This window comes from Choloepus didactylus, chromosome 23 (genome assembly GCF_015220235.1).
Source record: "Choloepus didactylus isolate mChoDid1 chromosome 23, mChoDid1.pri, whole genome shotgun sequence".
Lineage (NCBI taxonomy): Eukaryota > Metazoa > Chordata > Mammalia > Pilosa > Megalonychidae > Choloepus > Choloepus didactylus.
The window spans coordinates 1,258,264-1,278,200 of NC_051329.1; the positions used below are offsets into that span (position 1 = coordinate 1,258,264).

Genomic DNA, 19,937 nt, shown 5'->3' on the forward strand with positions numbered 1-19,937 from the left:
TTTTTTTAATTCCATGCAAGTCACATTTACTTCAAACTAAATTTAATACTGAAGAATCTGAGATTCTTCACATGTTAAAATGATCAGAATTTGATTCTCTTACCTCACTGTTCCTCTCTTTTTCTTGCTCAATGGAAGTATGGAATAATTCCAGGTAATTCAAAGCATATTTTTCAATTGGTGTAAGCTGTTTCAAGAATACATGATTTTGAATAGTAGTAAAAGCAAATTAATAAAGGTCAAGTTCCCTATTCAAGCCCCTCACCGACATCTGACTCAGAAGTAACTCTTCTTGGTCAAAGTAAACAAGAAACATTTTATAAAAGGGTCAAATGTTTAAAATATTTAGCTATAAAGAACAAAAATTGCATTTAAGTACAAAAGAGAATGAAGCAAACCTGCTGCATGAAGCCGGCCAGCTCCTCCCACCGGGAGGGCTCTTCCCGAGGCTGTGGCCTGTCCGCAGCCCACGGAGCGACACCCACTCCCAGCCCGGGTGCCGGCTGCGCCGGGCAGGCCTGTGCGTCTTCCTCCAGACATTCGATACTCCTGAGCGCCTGCAGAAATTACAGTCGGAGCTTTGAGATGTTTCTAAAACAAAGGAGTTCTGAAAAAGAGCCACACTCCATAAAATCAACTTAAATACCTACATTCTAACAATCAACAAGCTTCCCCAAAGGTTATTTATTCATTCCTAGAAAATGAATGAAATGCACAAAACCATAAGGTACTGCAGGGATACAGAAAACAACTGTAAGAAACATTCTGGTACTGAATCTCTATATAATTTTCTTCTTCTTAGTTGTTAGGGTATTAGAATAGTTGGAAGGAAAGAATTGAAGTGGTGGAACTGTAACCCATAGCAACCTTTGAAATCTGTTCTATAGCTACTTGTTGAATTGTAATTTGAAAGTTATCACCTTTTTGTATACGTTATATTTCACATTAAGGAAATAACTAAAACTGTGGAACTAAAACCCGTAACATTCTTTGAAATTTGTTCTCTAAACTACTTGTTAAATTGCACTTGGAAAGTTATCACTTCTATGTATATGTGTTATATTCCACAATTTTAAAAAATGATAAAGAAAAAAAAAATAAACATTCTGGTCCCTTTAAAATGTATCATCAAGGTGGACATGCAAGCCCCATGGAAAAACAAAGTCATAACACAGGCAAAATATGATGAAATGCAAAACTGAAGGACAGGAACCAAAAGGGCAGTCAGGGTTCATAGACTCTGAGGGCAGGAAAGAGCCGAGTTGCTTCATCTCCCTCCACACACATAGCCTGGCCACAGCTACCGACCGTGCGCGAGACAAAGGCCAATGTCCACGGCGTTAATGGAAAAAGAACCACCCAGCAGTGCAGGGGCCAAAGGGGGTTTGTGGGCAGCTGCTCACTTCACATCTGTCCAGAAGAGCCCCCTTCAAGCCTCCCAGAGCAAGACCAGGCAGCTGCTGGTGGGTGGGAGCAGTGGCCCCACGTCTGAGATGACACTAGTTTCCGGTTAGGATCTGTAAATTAAAAACTGGTACAACCTCTTTCAAGGCACTGTGGCAAATCTGCCACAGTCTAAAATCTCATCTGACCCCACACAGACGTTAGAGACTGAACATCTGGAGGGGCACGAAGGGGACTGGCAGGACCCCCGCGGGCGGCGTGGGATGGCCTCTTCTGCAGAACACGAGGGCTCTGTGCACAGAGAAGCAGAGTGGGCACCCGCACGTGGGGGCGTGCAGGGACTCCTGTTCCCCAAAGACCGTCCACACGGGGCCAACGGCAAGCCCTGGGCTGGGAGGAGGTATTTTAGGTGTATCCAACAAAGGATTTTTACCCACGATATATAAAGAAGGCCAACAGGACACTAGGAGAAAGAGAGACAACCCAATCAAAGAAAAAAACTGAGGGAAAGGACTTAAGCAGGCCCTTCTTATAAAAGAATCCAAACTGCAATGAACATGCGAGGTGGTGCGTAAATTCACTAGCCAACAGATAAAGGCAACTTAAGACCACAAAGTGACCCAATGACACAGCCACCGGGAGAGCCCAAGTGACAGTGCCCGACTGAAGGACGCTCTGCAGCATCGATTAAAGCCAGATGTCTGGTACTCGCAATCCAGCAGCTCCGCCCGGGAGACGCCTGGAAACGCACCTGTGTGTACCTGAGGCACACAGCAGCATGGCTCACAATGGCAGCTCCACGGAGGCCGCCAACAGACAGAGCAATCGGTCACGACCTACGCGCACAGAAGGCTGTCCCGCAACAGCAAGGAAAACTTACAGCCAGACCCGAAAGGGCGAGACTCCACTTACGTCCAGTTCTACACCAGGCAACTGTGTGGTGAGAAGTCACAAAGGTGGGCAAAGGAGGGGGCTGAGAGGAAACAGGGGGGCCTTCCTGATGCTGGTGGTGTACTATTTCTTGAACTGGCTGCTAGTGTTGCTGATGCTTTTAATTTGTGAAAATTTACCTAGCTGAATCTTTATGATGTGTGTATTTTTCTGTATGTATTTATGCTTTAACAAAAATTTTACTTAAAACCGTTTTAATTGTACATTTCCTTTAATGCACATTGTCACTGCTAGAAAAATCATACAGCTATACTACCACACAAAAGGATGTCCAAGAGACTAAAAACACCCTTGTGCTCACACATCCCCATCGACAGATCCTGCTGGCGCACGTGTGGAAGTGCCCGGGGCTGGCACCGCTGGCACCACAGCCCCTGGCCTCTGACCTGCCTCCCCCACATGGGAGCCAGAACAACTGCCCATAAGAACAAGTCGGATGGCGCCCCAGGTCCACCCCAGTCCTTCCAAGGCTTCCCGACACACTGGGAATACAAGCCACGTCCCTGCACGGCCAGGACGCGTCTTCATCACCCCCCCACCCGCCCCTCCCCGTCCCTTCTCAGCCACACCGACCACGGCTGGCCCCAACATCAGGGTGTGCAGGAGCCGCCCCCCTCCAGCCCTTGACTCAGGCATTGTCTCGGCACTTCACACCACCTCACACGTTATGTGCTTACTCGCTCACTAGAATATGAGCATTATGGAGAGAGATGTTTGTCTTTCTGTCAGTGCTATATCACCGCTGCCCAGAGCAGTGCCTGACACACAGTGAGACATTCCCTAAATCTATGTGTTGGAATACTATGCAGCTATGAAAACAGTGGCGTGGGTATCTCTGTGCTAACACCAAAAGATGCCCCAGCTATACTGTTAAGAACAAACAAGGCACAGAACAGAGGTTTCAAACATGCATGCGTGTCCATGTATTCATACCTTACACTTCTCTTCAAGGATGCACATGAATCTATTTATCCTACTATCCTCTTGAACTGTTTGAATTTCTTTTTAATCTCATGCATATGTTACCTATTTTTAAAAATGAGGATGATCTATCTGTAGCTGGTGATACAGAACAATCTGTATGATACTTCTATGTAAGGGAAGTTACACACAGAACATTTCTGTGAGAAATGGCTAACAGTGGCTCCCTCTATGCAGGGAAGTGAGAGTCTGCTATGGGAAACTGACTTTTAATCATAACTTCTTAAAAATTTTACCACGTGCACTGGTTACTTTTTCAATAACTGAACAACTCATTTTAAAAAACAGCAGAGGGCGAGGCCAGCAGCAACCCCCAGTGTCCCAGAGCCATCAGGGAGAGCCAGGCAGAGGACGAGCAGGGGCTACAACAGTCTCTCCCGGTGGAAGAAAAGCCACTGGAGAGGCCAGGCCGTTACCCAAGAAAGAGCCCACGTTGCCAGGAGGGACACAGGCCCCTTCCGGGCTCTGCAGGCATCCAGCCCGGCCCGGGGACTGAGCTCTGCAGGAGAGAGTCTCTTCTCGTGAGGCTGGAGTAGCGGAAAGGGGAAGAGACGCTGAGTGAGGAGACAAGGCGAGCCCTGAGGCCAGGGCGGGCAAGAAGGCCCGCAGACCCTGGGACGGGCAGATGTGGGATGGGACAGAGCCAAGAGGCGGCCCTGAAAGGCGGGTCTGTAACGGTCCACAGAGCAGCACTGCCTGAAAGAACAGGCGAGCTGCAATTTACAACGGTCAAGTACCCACATTTGAAAAACAGTAATATTTTACCTCACCCAATATATCCAAAATGTTATTATTTCAACAAGTAACCAGCATAACAAAGCATGAACTACATGCTCGCATTCTGTTCTGCGCTGAGTCTCCAAAGCCTGGCCTGACTCGTGCACTCCCAGCACATCATGATTCGGATGTTCTGGGCTGTTCTCGGCTGTGCCAGAGCACCGCCTTTCCCCGAACAGCACCGCTGCAGAGGAGACGGGCAAGGCGGCTGCCTGGGCTGGGCACAGCGGACGGAGGGGTCGTCCAGGGTGGCAGCGAAGCCAGCTCGGGGTGTTGGGAGCACCACGGAAGGGTTGACTGCTGAACTGGGCTGGGAGCTGTGGAGGCCACACTATTCCTTACTCTTCTGTGTACTCTTTTACAGTTGAAAACTCCCATTTCAAGCAGAAAAAGAGGAAGGAGGCCATGCGGGGAGGGCGGAGGGCGCGGGCGAATAGGTCAGGGTCACGGCCAGGAGAGCACAGAGGCCCCGTCAGTGCCTCGTCAGAGCAGGTCCGCTTCTTACCTCTATGAAAGGACGCGCAATTTTAGGCGCAATCGTTTCTGTGGCAGAAGGTTCCTGAGAAAGGACGACAAACTCCTCTGCTTTCACGGGGAAGCCAGCATCATCCGTGGGAGAACACACCTCGAACAGCTCCTGGATGGTTCGCTGAACAGAAATGCGTGTTAGTCTCCAGTACGAAGGAAGCAATTTTACGCCTGGCCTGAACGTGAGACTGAAGTGCTGGGGACACACGTTAGGTGCTGACCCCCATCAGAGCCCCTACAACCACTCGTTCAGGTACTGGCCCCGGGTCGCCAGGAGAGGAAGGGCACCTGCGTCAGGAAGGCCATGGAGTAGTCATTCCCTTGGGCGGCCACCTCTCGGATCAAGTCTTTGGTGCCATTCTTCAACAATTTCTCTTCAATGGAGCTGCCACTCACAAGCCTGCCGACAGAGCAACACAATAACTAGGCCACCTGAAAACACAATGAGAACGTGCCCAGAAGGCATTACAGGCAGTGATTAACAAAGCAACACTTCTGCCCTACTCTGATCTTACTCCATGGTTCCCAAAGCACTTGTCAGGTGGGACACATCCCTCAGACGGGGCTGAGGCCTCTGTGCACGGACCAGCTCGGCTGCCACACAGGTGGGCAGCCCCGGGACACATCACATGCTGTTTGCTCGTGCCTTGGTGCCCCAGCACTTGCTGTCCCTCCACCTGCTGGGGTCCCTCTCTCTCCCCACCACTCTCAACGTGGAGCCATCCTGGTCTGTCCTTCCAGCCCCCCAAGCATCTGCCTTCGGTGGTGAGCAGAGGTGAGTCACCTTTGTGCCACGGACTGCATGCTCGTGTACTATGCACAGGCCTCATCTCTGCATCCTGCCCCTGCTGGGCACACCGGTGGGCACCCCGTGAGAACTGTGGTGTGTGGGCACTGTCTCCACTTGACAGCTGATGGACCTGGACTCAAGGCCACCTGCTGTACAGGAGCCCACCGCTTGGGCGTGGCCGTCCCCTTCCCATTGGGCTCACACAACGAACAGCAAACCCAGGGATGCCCAAAGCCAACATAACCCCAAGATTTTCACCGAGATGAAAAGAACAGAAGGAATTTTCCAGAAAATTCCAAATTAAAGGGAACCTAACTCAAAATACACAAGCAAGGGGAACAGAATAGTAAGTAACAAAATGAATCCAAATGTATACAAAAGAATTTGACATATAAATAGTGTGAAATGCCACTGTAATGAAAAAAGGAAAGATCTAGAATAACTTTCATGAATAAAAAGATCTTTCCTTGACTATATAATTAATACAGGCTCAGTGTAAAAAAATAGATGACATAGAAGTATAAAGAAGAAACCAAAAATTCACCGAGATTCTGTTGCTCTGAGATAATTATTAAAATTTTGGTGACTGTAACCATCTTTTTTACATAATATAACAAAACATATATCCTTTTACACACATGGATATCATCTAAATAAGAAGAGACTTTTAAAAACAGGTGTATATTCACCGCTGTTAGGGGGGAGGGGTGGACCGGGCCCTGCCCGCCTCCCAGCCCCTCCCCCGGCAGCCTGGCACACACCGACAGACCCTCACTGGCACACGTGATGAGGTGCACTATCCGCTTCACAGAAATGGGACCACAGTGCCACACGCGTACCTGCATCCTGCTCTTCCCACTTAACAGGATGTTACAGAGATCTCTCCAAACACAATGGCATAGTCCAATGTGTTTTGCAAATGGTTGCCCCATATGCTGGGCGAGGGCGCACCCCAACAACCGCATTCATGGGGTCCCACACACCGGGCATGGGTGCACCCCAACAACCACATTCATGGGGTCCCGCACCCTGAGCATGGGTGTACCCCAACAACCGCATCTGTAGGGTCCCCCAGCCTGGGTGTGGGTGCACCCCAACAACCGCATCCATGGGGCCCCGTACACTGGGTGTGGGCACACCCCGAGGTCTCTCGTGGGGTCCCATACACTGGGTGTGGGTGCGCCCCACAACAGCACCCAAAGGCATCTGTTTCGCCATCTGAACACCACAAGAAACTTTCTCCCATGCCACGACTGAGGGCTTGGGGGTTGCTGCTGGGGCAAAGGGCCTGTAGAAATGAAATTTCAAAGGACCTGCTCCACTGCCCTCACACAGGCCGAGGGGGCCCACGGGTGCAGCCTGCCAGCAGACATCACTGCCCTTCACCAGCTGCCCAAGGCCTACAGGGGAGAGTCCATTACATTACATCTGCACTTTGTCCTCACTACTAGTGGGCGTGAGCATCTTCTCGTGTTTTCTGGACACATGGAACTGCCTATTCACACTCCCCTTTAAAAATAAGGGAATGATTTATGTGTCTTATCAATTTATAAGAGTTATTTGCCCTTTCCTCTGTTATGAGAATTGCAAAAAATTGTCCAACTGATTGTCTGCCTATGAATTTTCTTATGGTATCTTTTTGCAATACCTAAATTTTTATTTTACTATGTCAACTATGTCTAGCTTTCCTTATTTCTGAGTTTTCCGTTTGGTTAAAATGATCCCTTCAAACTCTAGGCTATATGTATTTCCTCTTAAACACTGTCTAAAATTTTTGTTTTCCTTTTTACATTTAAGTCCTTAATCAAGCTGGACTGTATTCTATTTATAAAATGGAGCACTGCACTCCAACTCCATTCTCTCCCACTCGGAGGGCAAAGGTACCAGTACGGGACCCCACGAATGCCGTCGTGACAAGAGTTATGAAACTGGGCCCCCTCCAATTCACACGAACCACACCTTGCAATATGCAAACCCCACAATGGGCTCTCACTTCAGGCCCCCCTGCCCCGTGGCACACCAAGCCGTGCTCCCTTCCCCGTCCTTTCCTGGTATGTGTATGTCAGCAATTATCAAATATTTTCACTCCAAATAAACTTTAAAAGTCATTTTATCTAATTGTTCACACATGCACAAACACCATCACCCATAATTAAGGTTTTCATTAAAATTATGTTAAACTTCAATATTATTTCAGGGAGACATCACATATTGATGAAGTCAGTCATCCCATCAAAGAACATTCCATTCATCACATCTAATGTTATATTGTTAATTCAATTTTAGACTATGCTTTACACAGGCATCCTCTGCTTCCACAGCCAAGGTTGTCTGTGAGTATTTCATACATTTCCCCACGGCTAGCTAGTAACCGCTAAAAGGACGAGGAAAAGAGAGGGATTACACGATGAAATATGCTTCATTCAGTGTAAAGGATGTACTAAACCTATACTGACTGGCATGGAAATACACTCACAGTGTACTGTTAAAAGAAAAACGGATTACAAAATGAGACCGATGGCATGAGCCATCTAAAAATTAGAGATACACAATGTTAGTAGTAATATCTCTGCAGAATCCTTATCTTTTTTTTCAATCAATACATAATACAATTTTAAGGAGAAAAAATAATAAAGCTATTTAGTGGAAATGCTTCCTACCCAGTGTTAGACTACCGTACGGCCAGAGGCCTTGCTGCAAGCTGCAGTGAGGGGAGAGACTGGGCCGGGTTCCAGGCCAGCCTGGCCCTGCGAGACGTTGCCTGACGGCCACAACGCTCCGACAGCAGGGCCCTGCCCAGGCGCGGATGGCTGCGTCCACAGCCCACAGATGTGCGGTCACACAGACAGAGCCGGTCACGAGCCCAGCACACACAACCAGGTTCAAAACAGGCGAGCAGCAAGATTCCGATCTACTGTCATTACATGCGGCTATAAATAGTTTTAAAAGTCTGGAAATACATAGTAGACCTTTCTCCATTTTCCTCAACTAAGATATATTTGGGCTGTTATCACTTTTGTGCTTGAAGATATTGGTAACCAGTTTAACTTCTTCCAGTGACCATTTTACTAACAAATGATTTAGATTTCATAATATTTGAAACAGCTCAAAGTATAAATCATCCCTTTAAGCTTCAGTTACTCTAGAAGAGGCACAACAAACAAAATTTAAGGGATAGAAAGATGGTACATGCAAGGAACCTAACAAAACTACATTTCAAGCAAACGTCAAGTATAAGGAACGGCTAAAACAGCAGGAATGTTAACCTGTCTGAAGGAAAACTAAACAAAATCTCGTAGAAACGGCTAAAATTCAGTCAGCGTCTCGCCTTCAGTGCTGGGGGCAGCTGGCCCTCACCTGTACACGTGGACGTCCCGGCTCCTCCCAATCCTGTCGCACCACTCCTGGGCCTGGGCGTCCGCCACCGGGTTGAGATCGCTGTCGTAGAACACCACTGTGTCGGCCTCCACGAGGCTCACCCCCGCACAGCGGCTGTGCGTGGACAGGAGGGCACAGAACACCCGCCTGTCCCTGTTGAAACTCTTCATCAGTTCCTAAAACGAACAAGAACCCTCTCACTGGGAAACATTTCACTATCAATTAAAAGTTATTCCACAACAAAGCCTCTGCCCTGTGTCTCAGGGGACGTGTGACTGCCGCAGCCCGCTGGCATCTGGCCGTCGGCGCTGGCTCTCTGCACTCCAATCACAAGCACCTCCACACACGGCCCCAGTGGCTTGTACGTCACTGTCACAAGAGGGAAGACGTCCGGGCCCGTCTATCTACTGTCAGCGCAATTTGTAGACCCCAACAGAAAGCAGATTCTTACTGGGGAGGGATATGTGCTATGTCCTCTATCCTCAGGCAATGCCAGGGTGCTCTATGGATGAAAAGCCCCTGGAGTAAGGCTGAGGAAATGGGGAAAACCAAAACCAAGAAGAAAATTCTGCTAACCTCCCTGAGGCCCACAAGCTGAGAGGATTTGGCCTGGATGCTTCTCTTCTATAATTATCTCAGAACCAGAAAGATCATAAGAATTAACCAACTCTCTTCCTTCAAGCAATTCTATATTCAATTTGTGAAACTACTGCCAAGAAAACGTGTTAACAGTTGGGTAGACTTCTTAGGCCTTTTCGCTGTGTGTAGTGTATCTGTGAAAAACCCACACACACTGGATGGTGCCAAGTGGTGGGAACGCAGCTGTGCCCTGGCTTCGGCATGTGCCGTGACCCTTGTGATATACAGGAGCAACCTCCTTCCTTCTTATCTATCAGAAATACCTCCCTTGTGACTAAAACCGCCTCTGAAGCATCACTGCTGGGGACCCCTCGGTCTACCGCTGGCCTCCTGGGGGGCAGTGTCTCATTTAAGATGCTTAAATGTCAAGTTGCACGGCGCCATCTTCTTCTGCTGCCCCCACATGCCCCTGACTGGGGCCATCACAGGCAGCTCTACAGTGAACAGCTGATTTAGGTCGTTGATCAGGGGTGGGGGTGCTGCTCCTAAGGAGAGAGTCCTCAGTGGAGAACCACCAGGTCAAAGTGCACACCCATTTCTGAAGCTCATGACAGACGCTGTCAAGCTGCATTCCACAAAGCTGTTACAATCCACCCTCATGCCAGCAGGGGGTGACAGTTCCTGCGTCACTTTCCACACAGCATCAAAACACGCTCAGCTCACCTGCATTTCCCTAATTATAAACGAGTCTCAACAGTTTGATATTTTTACTCCACGGCTATCTCCTGAAGTACAGCAACAGTCTTATAATGACTACAGATTACCAATTTTTACTGGGACATCTAGCTAATTGTGCACTTACCTAATAACACTGTTCAACAAAGTGTGCCTGATTTACGATAAAAAATATCAAAGGACGGAGCTAAAGATTTATTTAAAATCCAAATAGATTAAAAAGTTCTTTCCCTTTTGTTTATAAGGGTTATTATAACTGAATTTATACGGGTCTTAGAAATTAGCTTCCTTAAAAACTGGTGGCTAATATCCAAGCAATCGAACTATACAAGATAAAGAAATAAACAATTATTTCTTACCTGCCGCTGTTCACTGTTGGCATTTTCATCAATTCTTATGTAGGTGAGATAATGAAAGTTCAAGAACATTTCTAAAATGTCTAACATAAGAATCATCTGTGATAAAATCAGTACCCGACGTCCTTCAGATTTCAACTTCTGAAGTAAGATAGCTAAAGCTTCTAGCTTTCCTGTGAAATAAATAATATTAAAAGTATCTCATAAAAAGGTTCAGAGTTTCTCTTCGAGGTGATGGGAAAATGCTGGTAGTGGATGGTGGCAATGGTAGTACAACATTAAGAATGCAATTAATTGTACACTGGAAAGTGGTTAAAATGAGACATTTTATGTTGTGTATAGTTACCACAATAAAATTTTTTTGAAAAAACAGAATTGTAGAACACAAAGAGTAAACCATAATGTAAACTGTGAACTTTATTATTAACAATATATTTATAATAACGTTTTATCAAGTAGAACAAAAGTACCACACTAACGCAAAATGTTGATAATAGAGAAAACTGGGGGAGGGGTGGTATACGGGAGCTATGTACTTTCTGCATAATTTTTCTTTAAACCATCACTGCTCTAGAAAAGAGTCTACAAAAAAAAAAATTTTTTTTTTAAAATCTCATTATCCAAAGAAATGAATCTTATATAATAAAGCGAACAAACAAGATCCCTGCCATACCTGAGTCGAACTGCACCAGTCTCAGCTCAGGGAACTGCAGCGAGCGCAGCGCTGTCATCCGCTGCAGCTGCTGGAAATAGGGAGCCGTGTGCTCCCTCAGGCTGTGCCGGAACAGCTGCATCCTGTGGCTGTACAAGGCGGGTGGCCTGGCCACCCACAAGGATGGAGGTGCTGCCACCACAGCTGGGATCACACATGCCACCCTGAGAAGCAAAACATGGGCTGTCACCACGTGGCACCGCCTGGGGCCCCCGCAGGCCCCAGCACTGTCCTGCTGAACAGGTGGCGCAGGCTCGAGAAGGAAGGAGGCAAACCCTTGTGAACAGCCGAGTCACCGCGGAGAACGCTGCCGCAGCAGGTGCCATGTGTGCCCACTCACTTTCAGCCCCCACTGCCCTTCACAGCTCAGCAATCAAGGGTGGGGGGACGGGGGTCCCGCCTGGCCGCAGTCAAGAGCCCGTCCACTCTACAGCAGTGACTAACAGCCAACAGGCAGCCCCTGCTTCAGACACGGCCCATTCTGTTGGCATTTGAATTTTGCTGGGAACTTTGGACCTAGACACTCTCCCTTTCCTGGCAGGTTCAGCAGGAGAATGTGACCCATCGAGCTGCCACCTCCCTCGTGCCACCAGAAGGGGAGGTGGGTGCAGGAGAGGCTGACCTGCTCACAGTGGGACAACCATGGTGCCGTAGACCCACCACCTCCAGCCAACCTGGACCTTCCTGCTCTGTCTCCAGACACGAGTCACCTGTGCCACTCAACCTCTTACTAGGCAAGTCAGGGGGCATCAGTTTTTGTTATTCCCCATCAACTATATACTCAAACTAAAATAGGTATTCATAACATTAGAGGAAGAAGTAAGAAAAAAAGACAAATCAGAGTTTAAAAGAAAGATGAGTACATGAGTAAAAGAAGTTACTAACCTAACAACATATAGATACACAAAGGAAGAAATTAATCAGAGTTGAGAGCTGGAGGCTGGCTTGCACAGACTTGGGAAAAGATTCTCAGTTTTCTTTTTCCCCATTACTTCTGTTTCTATCTGAGAGGGCACTAATCAGATGACTCTGACAGGTGAGCCAGGAATAGGCAGCACAGCAGGGTTTCCCTCTGTAAACACAGAATGGGTACGAGGGTGGCCTCCTGCCAACATGCAGCCAGTGACAAGGGTGGGCCAACCCTACACATGGTGCCAAGCAGCGGATGAAGCTGCCAACACGTTTGGTGCTCTCTAAACAGGAGGGCAGAAGGCAAACCCTCCAGTGTGGCACCGCAGCAACAGATGGCACCTGCCATGCACAAATGGTTTCTGGAATTTCATTTCTCATTTAAAACTTGTTCCTTAGCTTAACTCTGAATCACACACTTCTCATCATGCAAAATAAAAACATTCTTGTGGTTATTTTAATAAAATGTTTTTTTTTAAAGAGCAAAATGGACAAAATAGTCAGCAGTACAATTAACTGTTCTTGGCCAGTGGCTGGGCGAAGGCGACGGCTCGAGGGCAGGCAGGCCGCCTTGGGAGACACGTTCAACCTCCAGCAGCATCACAGGCTTCTAGGCGGTGGGCAGGCCAGCAGGTCCCAGGTACAAGATACACCTGGGCCCAGAGCAGAAGCGCCTGGAAGTGACTTCAAAAACAAATGCACAGGTGGCAGCTCTTGGAGAAGCTTATGGGAGAAAGATGAACATCCACAAAACAAGAATGAAAATGACTGGTGTACAATATGGTGAAAAAGCAAACCTAGGTAGGAAGTATACAGATGCAGAAAGAAGGACTCACTCACCTGTCAATGACATCCTGGAGGGATTCCTTACACAGAGACAGTGTCAGAATCAGACCACTCTTGCTTCTGGAGGGTGAAGCGTAACAGTCCGCTGACCCAGCCCCCTTCCCATCACTGCTGTGGAAAGACCTGGGCCGAGCTCTGCCTTCTCCACCAACCAGGGAAAAAAACCCCAACAAATCTCTGCCATAGACTGGAACTCGGGAACAGCGCCGCTCGTTGACAACATAGATCTGATCCAACCGCTCCTTCAAAAGTCTGTCCTTCTCCTCCTTTAATCAAAGACAGTGATGAGAAAAAGGTCATGTGAAAAACACCATAAACAGCATGCCAAGTTACTGCGGTCACAAAACAATTTGGGGTCCCCCAGGCATAGTGATCTTTTGCAGAGTCCACTTAAATGTTTTATAGAAAACAGTGATGTAGATAAAGTAGAGAAAAGGAGTGTCGCTTCCTTGCCAGAGCAAAAAAGCATTTTTTTAGATAAAGGTGGACATTTCTAATAGCTAGAAAGATTCTGAGAACAATATAAAATATGAAAAGATCTTCGCACTCATGAAATCCAGTTTAATTTCTTTCACTAGGAAATGTATGTTTTAATTTTAAGATCAAAATTCTGCGATTCAGAAAGGAAATGTGCTTTTGAGATCACACAATTTGATGAGAAGGCACAGAATGCCCGTGAGGACCCTGATCCTACACCGGCAACGGCCGAGGAGCGCGTGCCTGCGAGTGGCTGAGCCTTCGGAGGTGGGCACTGTACCTGGCTCGGCCCTCCCATGGGGGAGGCTGGCTTGGAGGCAGAGCCGGGGTCTCCTGCAGCCATGGTGTGAACCGCCACGCGGCCTGGAACCCCAACTACAAAGCAAAAACCAGGAGATGAAAGGAGAGCAACAACCCACACGATTTATTCTGCTGACAGCCGAAATGGAAACTGTTCAAGTCTCACAACCCTTTCTTTCTCACAGCTGCCAGCTCACCACTAGATCCAGAAAACATTTATCGTATCACTCAATTAAGAATCTACTGCCTGTGTTTATTTAGACTTCTACTACCAAAAAAAATTTTCCTTTTCTCCAATGTGCAAATGTTAAACAACCTTCTGAAGGAAAGCATTCAATTTACCTTTTCAAATAAAGGGACATATCTGAAGAACACAGTGAGGAAAAAGCTCCTCATCTGGGGACCCCGTCCCACATCCTCAGCATGGTGGGGGGTCCGTCGGACCCTCACAGGGGATGCCCGCTCAGTCCCGTGATCAAGGCGTTCTCTGACTCCTCTGTGAATAGCTGTCTTCTTCCCCCTTGCCACTAGTGAGCAACATGTGGGGAAACACTTCAAGACCACGCAAACGTCCCTATATTTTGCAACCACCCCCGACTCTTATCCCCGCTGGTCTCGACTTTGGTGGCTGTGGAGTCACGCTATGCAGCCCCCGCCCTCCGGCCTCCTGGTGCACACTCAGCCCTCACTGTGACAAGAGTCCCCCGCCCCCACTGACCTTTGTCTATCCCTGGTAGGAAATCTTGGGTTCTACTTTTGTTTCCAACAGTTAATACTATATTACTAGTTTTTCATTATCTGGGCACTGAAAGTGGTCCGAATTTGGCCAGTGGGAGACCCCTTAAGCTGGTTCCTGTGTGGGCAAGCCCCTGTCATTTTCCTTTTTAGCATTTCTGTACATTCTGGTCTTTGAGGTGCTCCAGACACATCTTGTACCTTCCCTGACACCATCCTGGAAGAGGCCATTTCTGCAAAGGGCCTTGGCTTCTTTTAATAGATTCCTGAGCAAAAAATCTATCAACTACATAGATACTATTCACTAAAGTAACTGTTCAATGAAAATGTTTTAAAAAATTCTGGTAGCTCAATCATACATTCTACACTACATCAGCGCAAACAGACATCATGCTGTGTTTTCAGAAAACACTGAAAAAGAAAGCTTCCTAATTCATTCAGCTACAGCTAGCCGAAATGTGACCTCTGTGTAAAAATGGCAACAGATGCAAAGATGCCACTGCTATATAATTGGATACAGTAATGCGTACAAGAATAAATTAGCAGAAACATGTAAGGGCTTACTGAGGAATCACTGGGATGGCTCAGTGGAGGGACGTCAGTTCATTCAACAATATTTACCACCGAGGACCCACCCTCCTCGGCTTCCTATTGAGAATGCAAACATTAAACAGAGGATCACACAAATACTTAGAATTACAACAGAAAATTTGCACCCAGGGCGCCAATCTGGACTTAGGTTTGGGGAGCACCCTTGGGAGGAGCATTTAAGCTGAACCCCAAAGGCGGGCGCACTGCCAGGCAAGACAGGGAGACATGGGCGGGCCCCATTCCCGGCTGCAGCCTGGGACTGCAGCCAGGCCAGAGAGAGCTGAGCATTCTGAGGAAGGGAGAGGAAGCCCGTGAGCCTGGAGGCCGAGCAGACAGCTACAGCAGCGGAGAAGAGGTGGCAGGGGACAGGCTGCAGCCACACAGGGCCTGCCACACTGAGCCACCAGCGAGTGTGACGAGGGGAGGACGGTCACTGCACCTGCACTGGGGAGCACCACCCTCTGGTGTGTGGAGAGCAGGCTGGATAGAATTGGGTGGGAGGCAGGGCGAGTGGGCAGAGCTGCCCAGAGCCCAGAAGAGGGGGTCCTAACCGGGCTCTCTGGGGCAGTGGAAATGATGAGAAGCTGAGTGAATCTACCACAGTGAAACTCACCAATAAACTGGGTGTGGAGATGAAAGAGAATGAGCAAGTAAGGACTGGAGTGAATACTGGGAGATCCTCTCAGGATGACGCATCATACAGGAAACATCAGACGCTGTTTGCTATAGACAGTCACACACATATGGAAACTGAAGGAGACTCCCTCAACATAATAAACAATACTCTACCGTGTAATCTAATAGGCTAACAGCAGGTCTCAAAGCTGCCCCTGTCCTCAGTGTTCAGGAATAGAACACACAGAGAAACGGCGTCCCCTCCACATGCGTGTAAAGGGTGCCAGTAACGGGGAAAGTGCACCAGCAGGTGAGCAGGGGACAGCTGCCCAGGGGGAAACCACCAGTCAGAGCTGCGCTAAGCCCACCCCCAGAATGCACTTGGGTCTGTCCTTATGTGAAATGCAGAAACTTCTAAAATACTATACTTAGGGAACCCTGTGGAAGAGAAGGGATGCTATTCCATACTCAGGGGATGGCAAGAAGAGGCTGTGCCGCACGTGGGCAGGAGGCCCCTGGGGCATGCCCCACCACTCCCGCCAGCACCCCGCATGCACCCACACCCCGCAGTGGCATATGCTGCCTGGAGCAACCACCTCCAGTTCCCAGATTTTTCCCAGAATCAGCCTCCTCCTCTGTTGTCAGAACCTCCACCAGGACAACCCCCTAAATGGGGGAGCATTTTCCCAAGCAGTCAGGTACCACTGTTCTTTCCAGAGCAGGCAAGTAGGATGGGAAGGGCTATGAGGGGCATCCACCATTTGTGAGCAAGCTACACTAAGAAGCTTCTCAAATCTAAGTCCTAGTACGACCAAGGTTCCATCTCAAAGGAGCTCCTCCCTGCTTCCCCCATCCTACCCATCAGCTACTCCTATCCTCTCCTCGGATATCCCACCCTGCCCTGCCCACAAATGCTGAAACTACCTGTGCATGAGCCTCCTCCACAGGTGCTTTGGCTTCCCTTCTGCCCAGGACTCAATCACCCCGGCGAAGCCTTGGGGAGGACTCACAGAAGTCCCTGGCACCACGCAGCCGTGTGCAGATGCCTCCTTCCCTCCCTCACCAGGGCCTCAGGGCCTAGGGCCCAGGCAGGAGGTCATGGGGATCCTCTACAACGGTCCCTAAGTGGTCAGCACTGCCCCTGCCGCCCACCTTGCCCCTGGGGTCCCCGCTATCCCTTGGCCCCTCTACTTGGGGATTCTAGCACCTCCGGCAAAACACAGACCTGCCTCTTGAGCATTTCCTACTCTCGTGCCCTGTCTACCAAGAACGGCCAACGTGAAGCTTCTCCAGGACGGCCCTGCTCCCTCAGCTTGTCCTCCTCAGACTCCAAAGGAAGGAGGGGTCCCCGAGACCCTCTCAGAGGTTACAGTGGGGTGGGCCAGGGGAGGGTGTAGGCCACACATAACATGTCCATCTAACATCTGGATTTCTTCCCCTATGCTATGCCAGGGACCTTCCTTCAACCACCACAGAGGTCAAGTTCTGGTCAACGAACTAAATAAAGCTAAAGCCCGTTCAAACCACCCAGGCTGACACATCCCATCCGGAACCTCTGGTGACTGGCCTGGCCAAGAAGTTCAGCCTGCCTTGGTCCAACACCCTCGGAATCCATCCCCACACACAACCCCCAGGCTTCCGTCCACGTGAGTTTGCCAAGTCTCATGATCCTTTTGGAAGAAGCTTCTTCCGCGAGGCTCCGACTCTGCCGTGAAGCCGCCTGCAATCTGGCTCCCGCAGCAGGTCCTGAGGAGGATGAGCCCCCAACCCTGCAGAGCAGCCGCCCAGGTGGGCCATTACAGGGTCTTCAGGAGAGGACAGGCAGCCCTGTTGGCCAGAGAGGCTCCCAGCAGCCCCAGGGTCTGGGCTACATCCTCATCCACTGAGACATCCCTTCTCCTGCTCTGCAGCTCCACTCCTTGCAAGTCAAATTAATTCCCAACTTCCACAAGAACCTGAAACTCAACTCCGCAACCTGCACAATTAAAATCTCTGCCTGGCATTCAGGAGAGCCTACTCAGAATGGCCCCGACTGTCTAGAGCCCCGGACGTGTCGTTCTCCTCCCACGTGTGCTCCAGTGCACCAAGAAGAACCCACACTGCCCACAGCCCTCGTGGTCGTCATCGCTGCCCTGATAGCCCAGGGCGGCTACCCTGGCCCCGAGGCACTCTGCTTCTGTTGGCACACCAACACACCAAGCACAGGGGAGAACTGGCTTCTCTGCAATGCCCTACTGGCAGGAGTGTCCCACTTCCCACTGGCCAGGAGCTCAGCACTTGAGACCCAGACCAACGACCCCAGAATCCTGCCTCTGAGGGTCTCCTTCTCGGCCCCCTGGTCAGGTCTATCCAGAGAACAGATGCCTCCCCAGGGAGAAAAGCTTTGGGACGGGTCCCAGGACTGAGAAGGGGACCCTAGGGCAGGATGTTCACTCTCGGAAGGAACAGGGGTACAAAGGGAAGAGGCTGCAGTTACTAGAACCAAGGAGCTTGGAAGAGGGGGTGCCAGGAGGCTGGTTCCGGGAGTGTGGCAGAACCTGGCAAGTGGGAGTGGCTGCTCATGGAAATAAATGCCACTGCTGGGATAAGGATGAGCTGCCACGGCGATGCTGACAGGAAGAGTGGGCAGAGCTCTGCCCCTCCCTCATCCACCCTGCAGAGGCTCCTCCAGCAGGGAGTGGCTGGCAAGCAGAACCAGAGATTGTGGAGCCCCAGCCCCATGCTGCAGACTGGAGCCATGGACAACAGCTCTGTCGTCACCAGCCAGTGACCCAGTGGTTAGGGACATGGCGAGATGGCCCCAGCATCCCAGGTCCACACTGCTTCCAAGCCTCACCCTTACCCATCCACCGCCTATTCTTATGCTCCGTGATGGCTGTGAGCGATGAACCCCAGAGAAACATGCTCTTAAACTTCATCCATCCCTTTTGACGAGGTGATTTCAGTTAAGGTGTGGCCAACTGAATCAGAAGGGTCTTAATCCCTTTACTGAGAACGTACAGAGAAAGCCAGAGGAAGCTGGAGAAGTCAACGGATGCTGGAGGGGGAAGAAGACACCGCCACGTGCACAGCCACGTGAGGGAAAAGGCAAGGAACCCCAAAGACTGCTGGCCGGCCAGAAGGTACCAGCCCTGGGGGGAAGCAAGCCTTCTGGGTTTTGAAACTGTGAGCCACTAAATTCTGTTGTTAAACCCACCCACCTTACAGCATTTGTTTTAGCAGCTGAGAAACTAAAACACGCTCCTGGACCTGCCACACCAGGAACCCAGCACGGTCAGGGAGGGCTGTGGCCAAGGCAGAATCAGGACAAGGTCTTGGGGTAAGGCAAGTGGTGGGATGGGACCAGGGGCCAGACGGAAACGGTCAAATCCTGCCTCTGTAGGTACACACTCCAACTGTCTGTGCCCAGGGGAAACTGCAAGCACTTCCACTAAATACATTTGAGACACAGTTAGGAAAAGCAAACAAAGCAAAACCTAAACACAATGGAGACTGTTATAGTCACCCAACGCCTCTGAAAGCAAAAGAGAAAACCAACTCCCGTGGGAAGCAGAGGCAGTCCTGGCTGGACAGGAAGACACGTGCACATACATTCTCTCATTGCCTCAGGAGTGCAGAGGATCAGAAAGCAGCTTTGGGGGCAAAGTGCCTCGTCCTGCTCAGAACACACTACCTGGTGGGGTCACGGGTGCAGGGCTTGGGGCGCCGGCCGGGGGCTTGCTTCCCAGGGTGCTCAGAGTGCCGTGCACGGCCCCCGCCTGGGACACAGTCTGCATCACCACGGGGCCTGGCGGTCGCAGGTACGGCTGCCCGGGGGCGGACACGATCTGAAGGACACTGCCTGCAATCACATTTCCACAAGGAAGCATCAGTCATGGCAATCGTGGGTGCTGTATCCAGATGGCACAGGCACTCCGAAATAGTATAAAAATAAACAAGGTGATAAACAGAAAATGTAAAATCAAATTTAGGCAGAGCAGCAAAAATGAATACATTTTAAGTTTAGTTACTTTGAGGAAAATGAGAATTTCTCATTCATGATGAATGAAAAATCAAGGGGAAGGAGTGTGTATTACTTATTGTCAAGAGCAAGCCCATCTACTCCTTGCAGGGCCTAATTCAAGGCAGAGCTCCCTCTGTCAGAGCGAGGGCCGGGCCAGCTCCAGGAGAAGGGTTTGCCACTTTCAGACCACTGCCATGTAGGAATGAAGAGAAAAGAGAACTTGGCCCTGCTGCCTGTGGCTGTACTACTACTTTCTAAAGAGCATCCCAC

General features: G+C 49.5%; 1 protein-coding gene and 1 non-coding gene across 17 annotated transcripts in view; both read right to left on the minus strand.

The window, feature by feature from the left end:
• LOC119519642 (E1A-binding protein p400-like) overlaps positions 1-19,937 on the minus strand; it is a 163,289-nt gene that overhangs the window by 32,081 nt on the left and 111,271 nt on the right. For all 16 annotated transcript variants that reach the window (XM_037817411.1, XM_037817407.1, XM_037817406.1 and 13 more), the window contains 10 exons: positions 19,338-19,505; positions 13,704-13,798; positions 12,941-13,212; positions 11,153-11,355; positions 10,483-10,652; positions 8,789-8,985; positions 4,930-5,041; positions 4,619-4,762; positions 399-557; positions 104-187 (listed from right to left, as the gene is read on the minus strand). In XM_037817411.1, coding sequence (XP_037673339.1) covers positions 104-187; positions 399-557; positions 4,619-4,762; positions 4,930-5,041; positions 8,789-8,985; positions 10,483-10,652; positions 11,153-11,355; positions 12,941-13,212; positions 13,704-13,798; positions 19,338-19,505 — 1,604 coding nt within the window. The remainder of the gene's footprint in view (positions 1-103; positions 188-398; positions 558-4,618; positions 4,763-4,929; positions 5,042-8,788; positions 8,986-10,482; positions 10,653-11,152; positions 11,356-12,940; positions 13,213-13,703; positions 13,799-19,337; positions 19,506-19,937) is intronic.
• Positions 9,216-9,348, minus strand: LOC119519677. Its single transcript, XR_005214077.1, has one exon. It is a non-coding gene; the product is annotated as a small nucleolar RNA SNORA49 (small nucleolar RNA).